Source organism: Thermobia domestica, chromosome 11, assembly GCF_964235325.1.
Source record: "Thermobia domestica chromosome 11, izTheDome1.hap1.1, whole genome shotgun sequence".
Taxonomy (NCBI): domain Eukaryota; kingdom Metazoa; phylum Arthropoda; class Insecta; order Zygentoma; family Lepismatidae; genus Thermobia; species Thermobia domestica.
The window spans coordinates 153529552-153547416 of record NC_137464.1 but is presented as its reverse complement, the minus strand read 5'-3'; the positions used below and the strand labels follow the sequence as shown (position 1 = coordinate 153547416).

Below are 17865 nucleotides of genomic sequence, written 5' to 3'. Positions count from 1 at the left end.
AAAAAGAGATCGAAGACAAGGTAGTGTCTCTAGTAAGAGGTAGAACCCAACATAAACATAAAATGTTCCTTTCAAAGAACTTCTTTCTCATGATAAAAACAAGGACAGACTATCGAAGATTTTCAGTATTTCTCTAGTGAAAAACAGCTTGGATAATGGGGAAAATATTGTAGTATCCTATCGGAAGTAGGCTCTTGCCACTCACCGGTGTGCTGAATTTCTAGTAACAACACAAGAAGAGGCTGATACAAAAATCATATTACATTCACTCTTCGCAAGTGTAAATGGAGCACAACTCTAAAGATATTTTCTACTGATACTGATGTCCTAGTGGTGGCGGCGAATTTCTACCCTCAACTTCCACAAGATATTTGGTTTGTTGTTTCAGGAGCTAAAACACGTAAGATTTCTGTTCGTACGGTATATCAAACGTTAGGTCACAAACGAGTTGATGCTTTGATTAGATTGCATTCTCTCTCAGGGGCTGATATCACCAGATCATTTTATGGTAAAACGAAAATTATCTTTAATAAATTTGATGAGACAGTGCTTGACGCTTTGTCATCACTGGGAAAAGATACTTTTAATGAAGAAATGTTTCGAGTTCTGGAAGCAGTTATATGCTCTGTATACTTCAGAATCCCAAAGATAACATCTCTGAAAGAATTTCGGTGGTTGTTTTTCACTAGAAAGCAAGTCTATGGATCTTGTATGTCTCCAACACTAGACACTCTGCGACCGGCCATAAAAAGAGCATGTTTTCAAGCTCTAATATGACGTAAAAGACATATTGCGAATCCTGAACTACCTACAATGACTGACTGGGGCTGGACTATTAATGGGAAAGTGTAATACGAGCCAATACGTAATTCGTGATATTCCTTGGGGACCTAAAGAGCTTTACTCAGCCATAAACTTGAATCACGGTTATGAGATGGGTACCTCGAAGCGGACTACGCAGATAGGAAATGAAATGAAATCTTTAAGTTTAACGTCCCACGGTTATGCCGGTTAGGCTAAAGGAGACGGTGATAATGAGAAATGAGTGAAATGGTGGAATGAAGAAAGTGGGAGGAAACGGGAGAACCCCGAGAAAACCCACGAGCACGGTGTTTGTCCACCACAAAGTCCACACGGCGCGAGCTGGGATCGAACCAGGGACCCCAAGCACCGGAGGTGAACGCTCTACCACTGAGCCACCGCGCCCCCCATACTACGCAGATAGGGAATCTGTTACTAGGATAATGCGAAGGAAATAATCTATTGTGTAACAAGAAGGAACTGAGCACTGTCATAACTCGATTAGGGGAATCCCTTTGTTAGGTGACTTCTTATTCTATTCTTTCATGAACCAGTCCGTTCGTCTTTCGACCTGCTGCCGATTGGTTGAACAGCGTAAAATCCCTGTAACGTGAAGGAACAGAAATCAAGAAGTGTTTGTGTGTTTTCTTTGTCCCCCCCCTTTAATCATTTCTTGTTTTTTCTTAGTGCGTTCTGAATGTGGTGTCATAGTGTAGTGTAGTGTATATTAAAATATTAAGAAGAATTAATATTATGAAGTAAGGAAGACAACTTCGGATTCTGGAAGTGTCCTGATAACTAACGTATGGATTCACACCAGAAGAAGAGTATCCTTTATTTTTCAGTAAATGAATATAATAAGAAAACACATGACTGGAGTACTTATTTCATGATAATTAAAACATATATCTAAAATACTTATAAACATCCACATAATTAATATTAATATACATTACACTATTGGTGAACCATACTCTCTGAACGAGATAACAGTGACCTGCCCAATGTTGGCTATATTAACTACACGAAGCAATAATAAATTGTTATTATCAAACATTTAAAAAGAATGTGAATGATTTAATCAATTATCTTAAAGCTCAACGTTCAGTTGTCGCAAGTAAACGTTTCAGTCCAATAAGCGCTTTACTTGGGGATAAGTTGTTTCATATTATAGTGTTACCAGATTCCTTCTACAGTATATCTAAAGAGTTTCGGCTCTTTATAAACGATTATTTTTGTTACACTTGTGATTTTGAAAGTGATTAGACTCAGATTGCACTTAGAATAACATTCTAACAATTACCTTGCAAGTAGACCTCATCACTTCGCCGTTGCGTTAGCAAAAGGAAACAACTACTGTCCTAGAGTAGGGTTGAATATAAGATATTGACAAAAATTTTAGCTGCTAATGAACACTAGAAATATGGGAAAACGAAATAGAAACATGAATGTGGGAAAGCCATCTATAATGTAATTTGATAGTTGCAAGACCGATATTTTTTCGAAATAGATGGAGGAACAATAGTTATGACTTCAACTATGTAAATCGAGTTAGGAGGAATGTTTCTATGGCATTCCAGATCATGGCCGCCATCTTGAAATCCGCCATATTGGATCGACGTCAATTTTTTCAAATGGAAAGAGGGCCATGTGAGGTATCAAACAACAATGATATTTTCCACCCAATCTCATACACTAATTAGTTTGTCCATATCTAGAACGGTTTACGACTTACAGTTCTTTCAATGTTGAAAAGTTCGTTGTTTGTAGCAGATAACAGATAACTACAGTGGCAATGAACATAGCTCCAGAGACAGCATTCTTACAGAACAAAATTACGGCAATGCAAGAAATGAAAGTCCTCAGCATTCCTAAAGTGGTTCTGACCTCGCCACTTCGTGTATGCGTTTGTAGATTCAAACTGAAACTATAAGCAGTTGGGGCAGCACGATGAAGAGAATAGCAATATTGGTTGCCAATGGCATTCCTGGTCGTAGCAGCTACGGTATAAGGTAGAAGCTTACGTGCATCGTGTACCATTCTACAGCGACAAACTCTTTGTAAGGAGACAAGTGCAGCAAATATATTATTCTCACTGTGAGTTCTACCCGTGAATTTGGAAGTGTTTGAGAAATAGTTATTTCGTTTATTGCATTAAGCCTGTAATTCTGTGAGATACTTGCGTGTGTGTATGTGTTAGGAGAGTGTGTGCAGGCAACAATTCTAGACTAAAACACGACACACCATGGCGTTAAATAAGACAAACATTGCTATGTACCTCCTGCAGCAGTTACAGACATTACGGTTCAAGCACAATGCAACAAATATATCAGAACAGGAAAGAGTAATCGCAGATGACATAATTAGATTCCTAGCGGATGAAGAATTGGAATTCGAAATGGAATACACTCTGGATATTCTAGAGGAGGCACATCATGAGATAAACAATCAAGAAGCTAGTATGGAAGCTGAATGATATGTGAATTGCTATTGGTCGAATACAGGGAGCAGGAATTCACTTATGCTGGATACCTGAGAATTATTTAATAATGAAGAGGTGCGAAGTACAATAGGTCCAGCTGGGAAATCAGTGGAAGTGTGACAATTTCCAAAAGGTACCACCGGCATATTTCAACCTTTCAATGTATTTTTTTTAGACAATACAAAACATTGGCGTACTATATGTGATTATGCAATAAAGGACGAACATTTCCATTCAAAACTGCATGACAGAGATACTATTGTCACTCTGCATTCCCTTGTGTACAATCAATTTCAGTCTCCTCGCTTCACAGGAATGATTCAGTAAGCATTTTGTAAATCAGTATATATTGATGAGCCGATCGAATGGTTCGAAGTGCCGAAGAAGCACGCTTTCAATATTTCCGGCATTAACTTTTGTGATATTTGTGACGCTTCATTTTTTATTAGGTGCTCATGGTACTCTGCAAAATTCTGTTTTGACCGTTTTATGAATGCTGAGGACTTGCATTTCTTGAATTGCCGTAATTTTGTCCAGTAAGAATGCTATCTCTGGAGCTATATTCATTGTCACTATAGTTATCTGCTACAAACAACGAATTTTTCAACATTGAAAGAACTGTAAGTTGTAAACCGTTCTAGATATGGACAAACTAATTAGTGTATGAGATTGGGTGGAAAATATCATTGTTGTTTGATACCTCACATGGCCCTCTTTCCATTTGAAAAAAATGACGTCGATCCAATATGGCGGATTTCAAGATGGCGTCCATGATCTGAAATGCCATAAAAACATTCCTCCTAACTCGATTTACATAGTTGAAGTCATAACTATTGTTCCTCTATCTATTTCGAAAAAATATCGGTCTCGCAACTATCAAATTATATTGTAGATAGCTTTCCCACATTCATGTTTCTATTTCGTTTTCCCATATTTCCAGTGCTCATTAGCAGCTAAAATTTTTGTCAATATCTTATATTCAACCCTACTCTAGGACAGTAGTTATTTCCTTTTGCTAACGCAACGGCGAAGTGGTGAGGTCTACTTGTTAGACTACGAATTGTGACTAAAGTTCTAAGTATGGAATTGTTATTGTTGCCTTTAGTAGGTTGCGATAATCATCTATCAGATTTCAAATCCTAACTTTACATCAATGACCTAGAATTCTTAAAGTTTAAAAAATCAAACTACAAATTCAAGTCTTAATTTTTCCACAAATGACCTTAGACTGTAAACCGTAACTATAATCCTAAGATTAAAAAAAAAAAAAGTTAAAATTTAGAAAATTAAAAAAAAATGGTTAACAAGTTTCTGTCTACAAATTTTTAAAATTTAAATAAAGATTTGAAAGTGATGAACAATCAAATTGCACTTTCCCATAAATAACCTTAGCCTGTTAGTCGCAACTATAATGCTAAAGTTGAAACATTTTCAAACAAAAAAAAAAAAAAAATTCCAACCGTGATCGAAAAATGTGAGAAAATTTTTGAAAATTAAACAAAGATTTGAAAGTGATTGTCAATCAGATTGTACCAAGAATTACTTTTCAACAATGACCTTAGACTATGAGAAATCCCTAAAGTTCAAGATGTGAAATTATTATTATATTTGAATAGCTTTTAATAATTACCGATCAAGCTAATTTCCTCGAACCTTGAAATATTTATTTTTTTCAGACTTACGTAGATGGGCGTTAATTACCATGATATATTATTTCGTCAGTGAAGACAGACAAATATAGTCGGCATATAAAACGTATGAACTCCATCATAAATTATTTTAATTAAATCAAAATATTAGAATTGAATATTTATACAAACTTGCGTAATAATAATATAAATACCGTAAAACAAACTACTGTTATGTTCGCGTAAATAATGAATGACAGATATATTTATATAAGTTTAATAAAAACCTATTATAAAGAAGTTACAAAAAGAAGTGGAGCAATATTATTTTTTTAAAATTTGCAAACCAATCATCGATGATTTTAAAAATGTAAGTGAATGTAAGTTAAACGTACATATATACTTTAACAGGCCATACTCATGAAACAGATCCTTTCAATAATTCAAACTTATGTTTTTGGTGTTCTCTATGTGCTTCACAGGCTTTTGCTTTATGGCAGAGATTTTCAGAATGTTCATGTATTGTCGTTTCAAGATGATAAAAGAAACCAACTGTACAGCTGTAAAGAAAATATAATCACAAGTATGATATTAGTAGGTACCACACCAGATTTGGAAAATTACTATTCTTCATGTAACCTTACGTAGTTAAGAGGAATCTACAGTAACGATAATCGATTTAATTTTCACTTTCATCTTCATTTGAAAGAATGTACAGTAATTCCGTAAGTAGCTAATATGTACAGGTACTATTATAAATATTGATAACTTATACGTATTACAATTGGAAAATTATAACTGAATTATTGCGATATCGCTCTGATGTAATTGGGAAAATATTAAATAAATGGAATTATCTTAGCTATAATAACTTTTTTTTTCGATAATAAAAGTGCTTGTCAGATTTTTATTTATGTAAGGTAATTTACGTAGCAGTTCTAATTTTACTTTTAGGTAGGTACATTAAACTCAATAAGTAGGAACATACAACTCAATAAAAAGCTGGTAATGTTTGTATGTCTTAGAGAGGCGATTCCGTATTTATTGATTCTCTAAGTTTTTATTATAAAACCTAAATAGATATTAATGGAGACTAACATAATATACTCAAAGAAAAGAGGACTAAATAGAAAGCAAAGAGAAAGTTTGTCTAGACTCAAGTTTCCTCACTGTGTGGTCAAATTTTACAGTCGAACGAAAATTTTACCTAAATAAGAGTAGTCTTTTATTAGAATAGTCTGTTTGCCATCTATACATATAAAAAATTGAAAATCACTATTTTTGTGACTCTAAATCTCCTGAACCGCCCGATCGATCTCGATCAAATTTGTAACATGGATGAGGTTCGAGGCTGGGTTGGTTTCAGGCTATTCACTTAGATGGTAGAACTAAGGGGAGGGTTGGGGAGGGGGTATAAAAATAAATAAAACAACTCCTGAACCACTCGAGCGATCTTGATCAAATTTTCAACACAGATGAGATTCAGACCTTGGATCGTTTTTATGATTTAAATTTGACGGAGCAACGTAGGGGTGGAGAAGGAGGGGATATATATATATATATATATATATATATATATATATATATATATATATATATATATATATAAAAGTCAATTTATATAAGACTGAAAGTGACTATTTTTGTAACTTAATAACTTTTGAACTATCCGACCGATCTCAATCAAATTTTCAAGATACACGAGGTTCGGATCTGGAAACATTTTTTAACTTCACTTTAACGGTAGATCCTAGGGGAGGGGGACGTATAAATGAAAACTAATAACACCTAATAACTTTTGAACCACCCAATTAATCTCGATCAAATTTTCAACATATATGAGGGTCGGATCTTGGGTGTTTTCTGTCGTTTCACTTTGAGGAGCCAACCTAGGGGAGGGAGAGGAGGAGATATATATGTACAAAAAGTTAAAATTAAAATGACTGTCTTTGTGACTTCATCACTCTTGAATCACCCGACTGATCTCAATCAAATTTTCAACTTACATGAGTTTAGAGGCAGGGATTGCTTTAGGCTATTCACTTTGACGATGCAACGTAGGGTTGGGGGACGGGCAGAGAAATTTTAAAATGATCAAAAATGACCGATATTAGTGTTGAATCCATATTTTTCGGAGTCGATGAGAGAAACAGTGACACTTCTTATGCTGTTTCAATCCAAGTTCAGCCCTGATAGTTGGGAAGGGGGAGGGTACAACGTACGGGTGGGGGATAAACATTTAAAACTGATCGAAAATGACTAATATTAGTGTCGAATCCATAGTTTTAGGAGTAGCTGAGATTAACAGTGACATTCTGATGCCATGTGCCTCATCATAGAGGAGGGGAGGGGAGATATATATATAATAATAATAATAATCGAAAATGACCAATATTATGTCTAATCGATAGTGTTCGGGATCATTCAGATTAACAGTGACATTTTCGATCCTTTTTAAATCCAAAATCAGCCCCGCCACTTGGGGGAGGGCGAGAAAAAGATATATAAAATGATCGAAAATGGCTAGTGTCCAATTTATAGTTTTCGGGTCACTTAGATGAACAGTGATACTTTCGATCCCGTTTAAATTCAAATTTAACTCCGCAACTTGGGGGTGGGGGAAGAAGAGAGATTTAAAAATTGTCGAAAATGACCGATTTTTGGGGGTGGCTGAGATAAAGGTGACACTTCCGATGCCATGGCCCGCAACATGGGGGAGGGGAATATATATATGATAGAAAATGACCAATATTAGTGTCGAATCCATGGTTTTCGGGGTCGCCGAAATGATTAATGATCTTTGCGATGCTGCTTAAATCGATGCCATTAAAAACGAAAGCAGCATATTTCACGGGTACCGGTACTAAACACATGAGATACGGAGTTGTGCATTTAAATTTTCATTTCAACCCAGCGAAGCGGGTAATATATGCTAGTTATGTATAAATTTATAATTATTTCTCTACAAAGTTATTTGATGCAAAATACTACAAGATAATTTTAAACTAGTTATTTGTATCCTGTGTTGCTTTTATTTCCAAAACGTACGATTTTCTTAAGATATAGCAACATTACAAAAATAAATATAAAATAAGTGGAAGAATAGAACGTATTCTTCACATCGACTTTAGTCTAACTCTGCTCAAAATCGAATGAAATAGTATTCGATAGTATTAATATATCCATAGTATTATGAGACTGGTCACTTCCAAGTTGTATATATCAATAACATATTGAAAAATATATTTAAAATATATAGATATATATTTTATGTTATTTGATAAATAATCATGTTCTCTGTAATAATCACACTTTAAAAAAATACGTTTTCAAAAGTAAAAAATAAAACTCATATTTGAAAATAATTCTAGTTTGAAGTAGCTGCGGCTACATTTAATTCAAACTTACATTTATGGAACGCTCAAAATGAGTGTTGCTGAGAGAGAAAAAAATATGGTTCTTCGGAAGTCGAACCTACGCTCACAACCATAGAAGTCACCTGTTCTAACCATTAATCTAACAGATCATGATATACAGATTCTTAAAAAGTGAAAGTTCAACTTTCGTATCCAAGTGAAACGATTATGCGGACGTCGAATATATTTTGCTCCTCTTTTCCAAAATATAACTTGCTAATACCAATTTTATTTTCATTTTCCACTAGACTCGAACATTAACTCCTCGGAACATGCTCTGTGTTTCTAGTACTTTAATAAGAATGGGATTTGACTTCCAATGAATACATAGATTCCAGCAAACAGGGTCGCAATTAGGAGGGAGCAAGCAAGGCATGTGGTTCGAGGGGCACCTAAGAGAGCAGAATTGGGGACCAAAATATTTCTTTTTTCACGTTTCCAGAAAAGGACTTAGAAACCTGTAAGTATTAATTCCAGAAATGGAATTTAAAGAAAAAAACTGGATTTTAAAATTTCTTTGATGTAACTGAGCAGTCGTAAAATTTGAGCTGTGCAATAATCTTTAAATGGAAGAAGTGATATGTGGATTCCGATTTAGTTTACGCGTATTCAATAAAACTGAACGACACTCGAAATTGTATGGCATAAATAACGCTTATATTTCCATATTTTTATTGTCATTCTCAAGTGTGTTACGATGTGTAATTACCTTTTCTGAAAAGTAAGTCAGTTTTGAAAAGTAATGTTCATTAATACAAAAGAGATATTGAGACAACCTATTGAGGGCTTTAGCTCTGAAAGTATGAGATTTAATTATTCATTTTCAGTGTTTTCTGTGTTTCTTCAGTTATAAAGTGTTGTGTAGCTTTTAAATTTTTCTCTGATATCTTGTTATTTTGCACACTTAAGGACATGGAAGTGAGACAATGAATAATCAAATATGAAAATGTTAATTAAAGCCACAATGATTTTGCATTTCTTTTCGAAAAAGGCGATTAATGCAAGTACTTCATTTTGAGCCACCCGCTGCAAATACCGGTACATGGTTATATAATTGTTTGATATTAATCTATACATACATGTATGCTTTTATATATATATATATATATATATATATATATATATATATATATATATATATGCTATGTATGCTTTCAATATATGATACAGACGGTACACGGATTATTTCTTTTCCCTCACCTTTTTATTACAAAAGTTCTATACAAGTTTTTTCTACATTATCCTACAAATAAGTAGTTTCCTCTGTCACAGTTTCTCAAAGTGTGTTCCGCGGAACCAGGAGTTCCTTAAAGAGTTCCTAGGGATTCCATATAAACCGACCTCAAGGAAGCGAATAAAAAATTCACAAGTCTATTTCATGTAAAAGTTGGTTTGAATTCTGGGTCCTTCTGAATTTGTTTGTGGAAGTTTGAACTGGAGTACAATTTAAAAATATATGATTTTTTGAAAAAAGCGCAAATGACAAATGCTTCTTTCCAACTGTTATTTACCATGGGCTTCATGGATACTCAAAGCGGCCTTCAACGTGTAATATGTGGTAGAATTTTACCTAACAGTTCCATGGCTACTGCAAAATTACGGTGTCATTTTGAAACCAATCGTGGTGAGTTTTTTTTAAATATTGACTTCTTTGAGAGAAAGCGTTGTGAGTTACTCAGTTCACAAAAGAGCTTAGTTCAGATGTCATTTAGTATGAAAGAAAATGCAACAGAAGCATCTTTCATTGTACCGGCACCGGCAGGCGAGGCCCACACTATAGCCGGGAAACTGATAAAACCTTGTGCGATTGACATGGTTAACTGCATGATAAATAAAAAAATCCGGTAAACAAATCTCTTTAGTGCCACTTTCAAATGACACAGTCGCTCGTTGTATTGAAGATTTGGCAGGTTACATAAAGGAAGAATTGAACCGTCAGCTCGTCATCCCCCTTTGCACTACAAATATATTAGTCAACCGATGTAGCAGATCTGGCTGTTCTGCTTGTGTTTGTAGGTTACCATTATGAAGAAACTGTGGAAGAAGATATGCTATTATGTAAACATCTCCGATTTACTGCATCTGGGTCAGAAATTTTTAGAATTATTATTGAGTATTTAGAAGAAAATCAGATAGCATGGGACAACTGCGTTGAGGTTTGCACTGATGTGCGAAAGAATGGTAGGAAAAACAGCTGAAGCTGTTACACACATAAAGGAAATTGTGAAAAACTACAAAAGTAGCCATTGTATATTGGACCGTCAAGCACTGAACATAAAGAAAATGCCACAGCCCCTCAGAAACGTCTTTCATGAAGCAGTCACAGTCATAAGTTTTATCAAGTCAAGAGCACTAAATGCAAGGCTCTTCAAAATTCTTTGCGATGATATAGGAAGCCTTAATCAATTCCTCCTTCTATACAAAAGTAAGATGGCTTTCTCGTGGAAGAGCTTTAAGCAGACTCTTTGAACTAAGGGACAAGGTAAGGGGTTTCTTCATCAATCACTACTTTGAGTTGGAAGAACGTTTGAGTGATCAACAGTGGCTATTTAGGCTTGCCTGTCTAGCTGACATATTCGTGGAAATGAATGAGGTCAATCTGTCCCTTCAATGAAAGAACGCAAGTGTACTTACAGCAGAGGACAAAATCACGGCTTTTAAGAGGAAGTTACAGTTCTGGAGCAGAAGTATCATTCAGTCTGAATATGACGTATTTCATTGAGGAGAACGAAGGGACTCTCGCAGAATTCGATGACATTAATAAAGAATTTATTGAACACTTGGAGAATTTACAGTATACTGTAAATCAGTATTTCCCAGAAAACGAAAGTGAATATCATCAACATCAGTGGATCAAAAATCCATATGACATCCAAGAAAATTTCTCCTCGCCTCACTTGACGAATGCGAGAAGCTAATAGACTTGACATCCGATTCATCCCTTCAACTTCAGTTCAAGAAGCTGTCGTTGGTAGACGTCTGGGGATAGTTGAGAAAAGAATACTCGGGGTTATCGAAGAAAGCTATTAAGGTGCTACTTCCTTTTGTAAGTACCTAGTAAAAGTGGATTTTCTGTGTATGCGTTTACCAAAAGCAAATACCGAAACAGATTGTATGCGGAACTAGATATGAGACTGTAGCTTTTCGCCATAAAAGCTGACATTAAGGAGCTCTGTATTCACAAAATCAAGCCCACTCCTCCTACTGAAGTCTCAGCACACGTGGTTTTTGAATAAAAAATGATTCTAATGTCACATTAAGTTCCATGTCACAATTTCAGAAATCAGGTTTTCATAAACAGTTCAAAATATTAAATTACTGTAAAATGACCATATTCCATGCTGGCGGCAGTAAAACTAACTTTCCAAATTTCTATCCCTACGTTTTTCAGTGCTATTCTGAACCTAGCAACCTTTTTGTAGGAGACAATATTATCTTTTCTCAACGAGGCGTTCAGCAGGGCGACTCCCTAGGTTCAGCACTGTTTGTTTTGACCCTCCAACCAGTTGTCAATAATATAAACACAGAGTTGAATGTGTGGTATCTCGACGACGGGACCATAGCCGGAAATACTGATACAGTACTACATAGTTTAGACAACATTCGCTCATAGGCAACATCCATCGGTTTACATCTCAACCACTCAAAATGCGAAGTGAGTTTTCTAGGTGCTAAGGAAGCGGAAATTTAGGGTCTTTATAATAAATTTAATGAATCTACACCTGGTATACAACTACTTCAATCAACTAATGCTGAACTCCTAGGCGCAGCTCTATCACCAGAAGCCCGGAGACATTAATAAAGAATTTATTAATGCAGATTTGTAATTGGTAGAGAAGATTTCGAAATTAGTTATTCTTGTCACGCATATCAAACATCTCAGCTCATTCAGCGTTTTATTTATTGTGATCCTCTTTGTCAATACCAAGAGTACAGTATTTCCTCCGATATTCTCCTTCGTGAAGAGGACTTACTCCAGAAATTTGACGATACTATAAGAACAGGATTGGAATCTATCCTCAACTGCACCCTAAGCAATGAATCATGATTACAAGCATCATTATCAGTCCGAAATGGAGCTCTCGGAATCCATCGGGCCATAGATGTTGCTAAGCCGTCATTTCTTGCTTTTTTATGGCTCAAGTCAATTAACTGAAACTCTGCTACAGAGAGAAGTCGAATTGGACACCGATTCAGAGGTACAAAACTGCATCGACTATTGGTCTAATTTAGTGGGGTCTGCTCCTCCTGCTAGCAAGAAAAGAAATCTTCAATCAGCCTTTGACGAACCCATAGTAAAACATCATCTTTCCTCATTAACACAATCAACTCATAAGATCGAAGACAAGGCCAGATTTCTCGCTGTTTCGTCCCCTGAAAACGGTGCATGGCGTCAAGCTCTACCGTCATCTTCTGTTGGTCTACATCTCAGCAATGAAAGTTTTCGCATAGCTACAGTTCTGCGGTTAGGAGCAGATATTTGCGAACCACACTGTTGTCGTGCTTGTAATGCTCTCGTCAATAATAGAGGCTTACATGGCCCACTATGCAAGAGCAGCGCAGGTACACAATCATGGCACTCAAGTGTGAACGATATCATTTTGAGAGCTCTCACATCTGCAAGTGTCCCATCTGTACGAGAACCAAACGGATGCAGTCGTTCAGACGGAAAAAGACCAGATGGAATGACTTTAGTGCCCTGGAAAAAAGGGAAAGCTCTAGTCATGGTGGAAAGACTACAAGGTGGTTGCATGCGCATGTCGCCTGAAGCGCTGTCGTGGCTGTGACGTCATCTGGGTCGCAAGGGACAACGGGAAAAGTCGCGTCTGGAAGTGACAAGTGGAAATTCTTTGTTACTTTATTCTGTTAAGTGATATCGAGAATGCCTAACTGTGCAGCGTACGGCTGTAGTAATTACAACAGAAAAAGTAAAGGAACTATTATAAAACACCTTAGGTTTCCTCAAGAACATTGAGAATGTCTCCAGTAATGGATTTTAGCTTCCAGGCGACAGGACAAAATATGGTAAGTTTTACATGAAAATAATAAATAAATGCAATGTTAAATGAAATTCCATAAACACGATTTCATTATGTAGTTTCTGTTTAGTATTAATAGTAGTAACAGTAGTATATACAGTGGCTTGTGTTGATTCTGCGTACAAAAATCCAATAGTACGATTTAAAAAGACGAACTTCGAGGTAAGATGAATCCTGATTCGAAATCATGAGGGAGGGGGAGCGGCAGAGGTGATCATTTCTATCATGTCCATAAGATATTGAGACAAAATTTTCCCCACAGAGGCAGGCATGTAACTCGAGAAGGGAGGCACGATTTTCTAGGGGGCATTACCTCCCTCGAGTTACGCATATGGAGAACATTGAACGCGTTAATGTAGTTCAGATCCCATTTCATTCTGGAGGTATGAATTCCCTGTAGCCTCGGTGCTGAAACGGGACCTTGCACTTCAAATTAACTAACGAATGGAAGGTTCGTAATAACGATTAATGGTTACAAAGATATATAACAATGTATTAGATCAAGAGAATAAAGTATCCACCTACCATGTCAGGGCAACATTGTCGGGACATTTTTACATTCAGATTTTGAAATTTTTGTTCGTTTTAATCATAACTTTGGATAATTATATATACATATTTAGGGGTTCCCTCCAGAATTACAAAGTTAAGAATGATTTGTAGTCATGGTTAAGAATGACTGGTGTAGTCTTTCACACTATGCTTTTGCTATTGTAAATATCTTCCTTTGATTTCACTTAGCTTAATCATTGATTACATTACGTTTATATAATTAATGTTTGTACTAAAATTTTCACTTCGTTGAAGATCACTACAAATACAAGAGAAGTTTGCGTGTGAGATACCAGCGAGCAAGCGCTTGTTGAAAGTTCATCTGCCTCTCGTTTGCCACGTCTGCGACCAAGATGACGTCATGCGCCAGAGCGACAAGAATGTAGCACTGCATTGCATCCACCTTGTAGTCTTTCCACCATAGCTCTAGTTTGGGACTTCACCTGCACAGATACTTATGCTCCCTCCAATCTTCCACATTCATCATCACGCGCAGGTCTCGTAGCTGCTCGTAAGGAGACAGACAAGGAGAATAAATATATAATCTCGTTGATAAATATTGGTTTGTTCCAATTGCCATCGAGTCAAGTGGCACTTGGGGTCAAGAAGGAGCTAATTTTATCAAGAAAATCGGTCATCTTATTTCACTTATATCGGGAGATAAACGATCTAAATCTTTCCTTATTCAACGGATCAGTGTCGCAGTTCAACGTGGGAACGGTCATACATTTTGGTACGTTACCCACAGATAAAGAATTAGAGATCTTTCTCATATAAGGAAGAAAATAACGACTTGGTTTCTGAGTTCCAACGACGGAAAGATATTTTAAACAATATGCACTTAAGAATTTATCTCATCATAACTGTCATGGTCATTGAAAGATACATTTTTATTTTCACGTTTACTATCCCAATTTAATTCTAATGTATATCTTTCTTTTACCATAATTTCTTGTTCTTTTAGCATTTCTTGTTATTTTGCCACAATTTCGTCCTATCTTGATAGTATTTGTTTCTCTATTAATTCTGTTAAGAGCTTGTGATCATTATGAATTAGTTTAAGTTGATCGTATGTGTAAATAAATTTGGTTTATTTTTTAATATGTTTAGAAATTTGATCGTCCTTGAGGTGCAATGCTAAATGCAATGAATAAAGAAGTCGAAATTTAATATTTTAAATTGTTTATGAAAAGATTCTCGTGAGCATGTAAAACAGTCTAAAAGTTATCATATTTACAGTAACTTAATATTTTGACGAGTTTGTGAAAACCTAATTTTTTGAGTGCATATAAAATTTCATATTTACAGCAATTTGTTATTTTTGAAGTATTTATGAAAACCTTAATTTTCATGTGCACATAAAACAGTTTAAAAGTGATCATATTTACAGTAATTTAAATTTATTGCATTTTAAAATAATAGTGTGATGCTAATTTATATAATACTACCAAATCTAAAAAAAGGTGCTTTTTTGTTCAATGATAGTGCATAATAAACGACATTATTATTACAAATTGTCAAATAATTTAATACTATTTTCGTGGGTTCCGCCATTTTATTTTTGACGTGAAAGGGTTCCATGAATGAAAAAGTTTGAGAAACTCTGCTCTAAGTAATAGACTTTTCGCTATGAGGTTGGACCTCTTGCCCGTGCCTGCCAGACCAGCGCGAAAAGAAAGATAGGAATGATCAGCTGAGCTGGAACTGATGTCTTCTATCCCTCGTGGTCTTTTATAGCTGATTTTGGAGACGGAGCCTGTTCAGGGGTTGTAGGGTTCCTCCGTGTCCTCCTCCTTACTTCTTCATAGGTTCTTTCAGTCGGCTGCTTAATGATCCTCGTGGAGAAGCACATGTTATTGTTTAGAAATATGACGGGATATTGAAATATGCATATGTTAATCTAGTTTTAGATTCAAACCAGATCTGGGATAGGCTTCGTTACTCTCACGTATATTATTATTATTATGCACTTTGCACTTTATTTGCTTTAATCTATTTACAGCCAACGTAAACCAGGTACTTTAAGAGTGCGGATGGTACTTTCTAAAATTAAGAGCAAATAGAATTGATTGGAAACAAACCCCTGTGTCTGTTACTCACAGCCCAAACAATTAAGGTCATAGATAAACTTTAGAGAGAAATGACTTTTAAATAACTTTAAGATAAGAGAGCATTGTCTTTAGAGAAACGGTGATTAAAGACGTTTCTAGTGAATAGGAATCTGCCCTCCGGGTTTAAAAGGAGTAAAGAAACTTTTGTACATAGTTTTGTATATATAGTTTTTCCAAGGTCAAACTGCAACAAAGATTTATAAAGTGGAACTTCGGTTTATAATTAAAATACATTAACCTTTTTTGTTTTTAGTAGAAAATTAATTTTCCTAGTTTACTTGCTTTAAGTTATTGGTATAGCTTCTGGGTTTACAAGATTACCTGATGACTTATGAGATAAAGGGACCAAAACTTGACTATTTAAATCTATAATGACTCTAATTTTATTCTCCGTAATTCGATTTTTGATTTGAGTAAGATCTATTTGTTTCTCTGCTAATTGAGAGAACGTTATATGTGTTGCATAAGCACATATTATGTGTATAATCATGTCCAAAATGATTGTCGTATATCTTGTCTTCTTGTAATAATATAATTTGATAATGATTTTGCAGGGTAATTTTAATACTGATACTATGTGTATAATCCGGAAATGTACATTTGTGGTAAATTTCGTAGGAAAAATTATAAATCTGAAAATTAGAGTGAGAAACAAAATAAATGAACAAGAAAGTTTTATCTTCGTTTTATTGTTCTTATTTACTGCTTTTTTGACATGAAATTTGCAACATACATGTCTTTGCCGATTATACACATACTAACGTTATAAAAAATGTCGGGCGAATTCGTTATCAAATTATTTTTTACAAGATATCTATAGATATGCGACAATAATTTTGGACATGAGTGTACGTACATAAGCACATAACAGTCGACGAAAGTCAAATAGAAGACGTAATATGTTTTCTTTAAAAATATCTTATGGTAGTACATTTGTTTTAACTTCGTTAATTTTAATATAACTCATTGATTCCTATAAAACTTTTAAGAAACTCCTTGAACAGAAACCCTTTACTAGCCGCTCGTATAGTAACTTTCCCATCCACTGCTTTATATACAAGTATCATCATAGTATGTTTTTCCAGGGTATCTTATTTTCTCTAGAACAGAAAACAGCCATCAGTGTCGTATCTAGCGCTAACGTCACCCCAGAACAAGCACAGAAATTGCGCCTTTCTTTTCATATCTCTATTCTCGAACCTACATTCATCTTATATCAATTATATCTTTTCCTGCGTGCTATGTTTATTAAGCATGTATGTGACTTAACTGTGAAGAAAAAAAACAAAATTTTAGAATTTAAGGTATTAAGTCTGCCACAATTTTTGTACGAGATCCAACATGTTAAAATAATTGAAGTTTCATCTCACTTTTGAGTATGATTGTCATATATTTTTTTCTGTACACATTTTCCAACACATTTCTCCTTTTCCTTAACTGCTTCAAATTTCTCTATGATATTTTCATTTTTTAAAAAATTACTTCCCTCCCAACATTTAATAGAGCAAGGTTAGGTATCTATCTTTATCCATTGATGCTTTCAAATACGAAAGAATTAAATTTTAATTTTTAATTTGTTGAAAAATATTTCACAGCTCGTACAACGGAAAAAGCAATGGTTAACTCAAGATGTTCTTTAGGTTGTGATTTTTTAAAACAGGAACTGGTAGTAGCGCACAGCATTCTATAGCCCAAAATTTCTTAATTGATCTGAATTGGATTAATATTTCTGCTGTAGGTCTCCGCAAATATTTCCTAAATCGTTACTGTCATCTAGGTAATATATTTTTTTTAGCATATGGAAGGAGCCGAACTTTGAATCATCATTTAACAACG

The 17865-nt window shown here is 35.1% G+C and overlaps 1 protein-coding gene across 1 annotated transcript in view; it reads right to left on the bottom strand.

Moving 5' to 3' along the window:
• Positions 1 to 5170: 5170 nt before the first annotated feature.
• Positions 5171 to 17865, bottom strand: part of LOC145663681 (uncharacterized) — a 68250-nt gene continuing 55555 nt past the window's right edge. Inside the window, exon 6 of the mRNA XM_081729777.1 lies at positions 5171 to 5471. Within this exon, the coding sequence (XP_081585903.1) occupies positions 5347 to 5471 (125 nt within the window). The 3' untranslated portion in view covers positions 5171 to 5346. The remainder of the gene's footprint in view (positions 5472 to 17865) is intronic.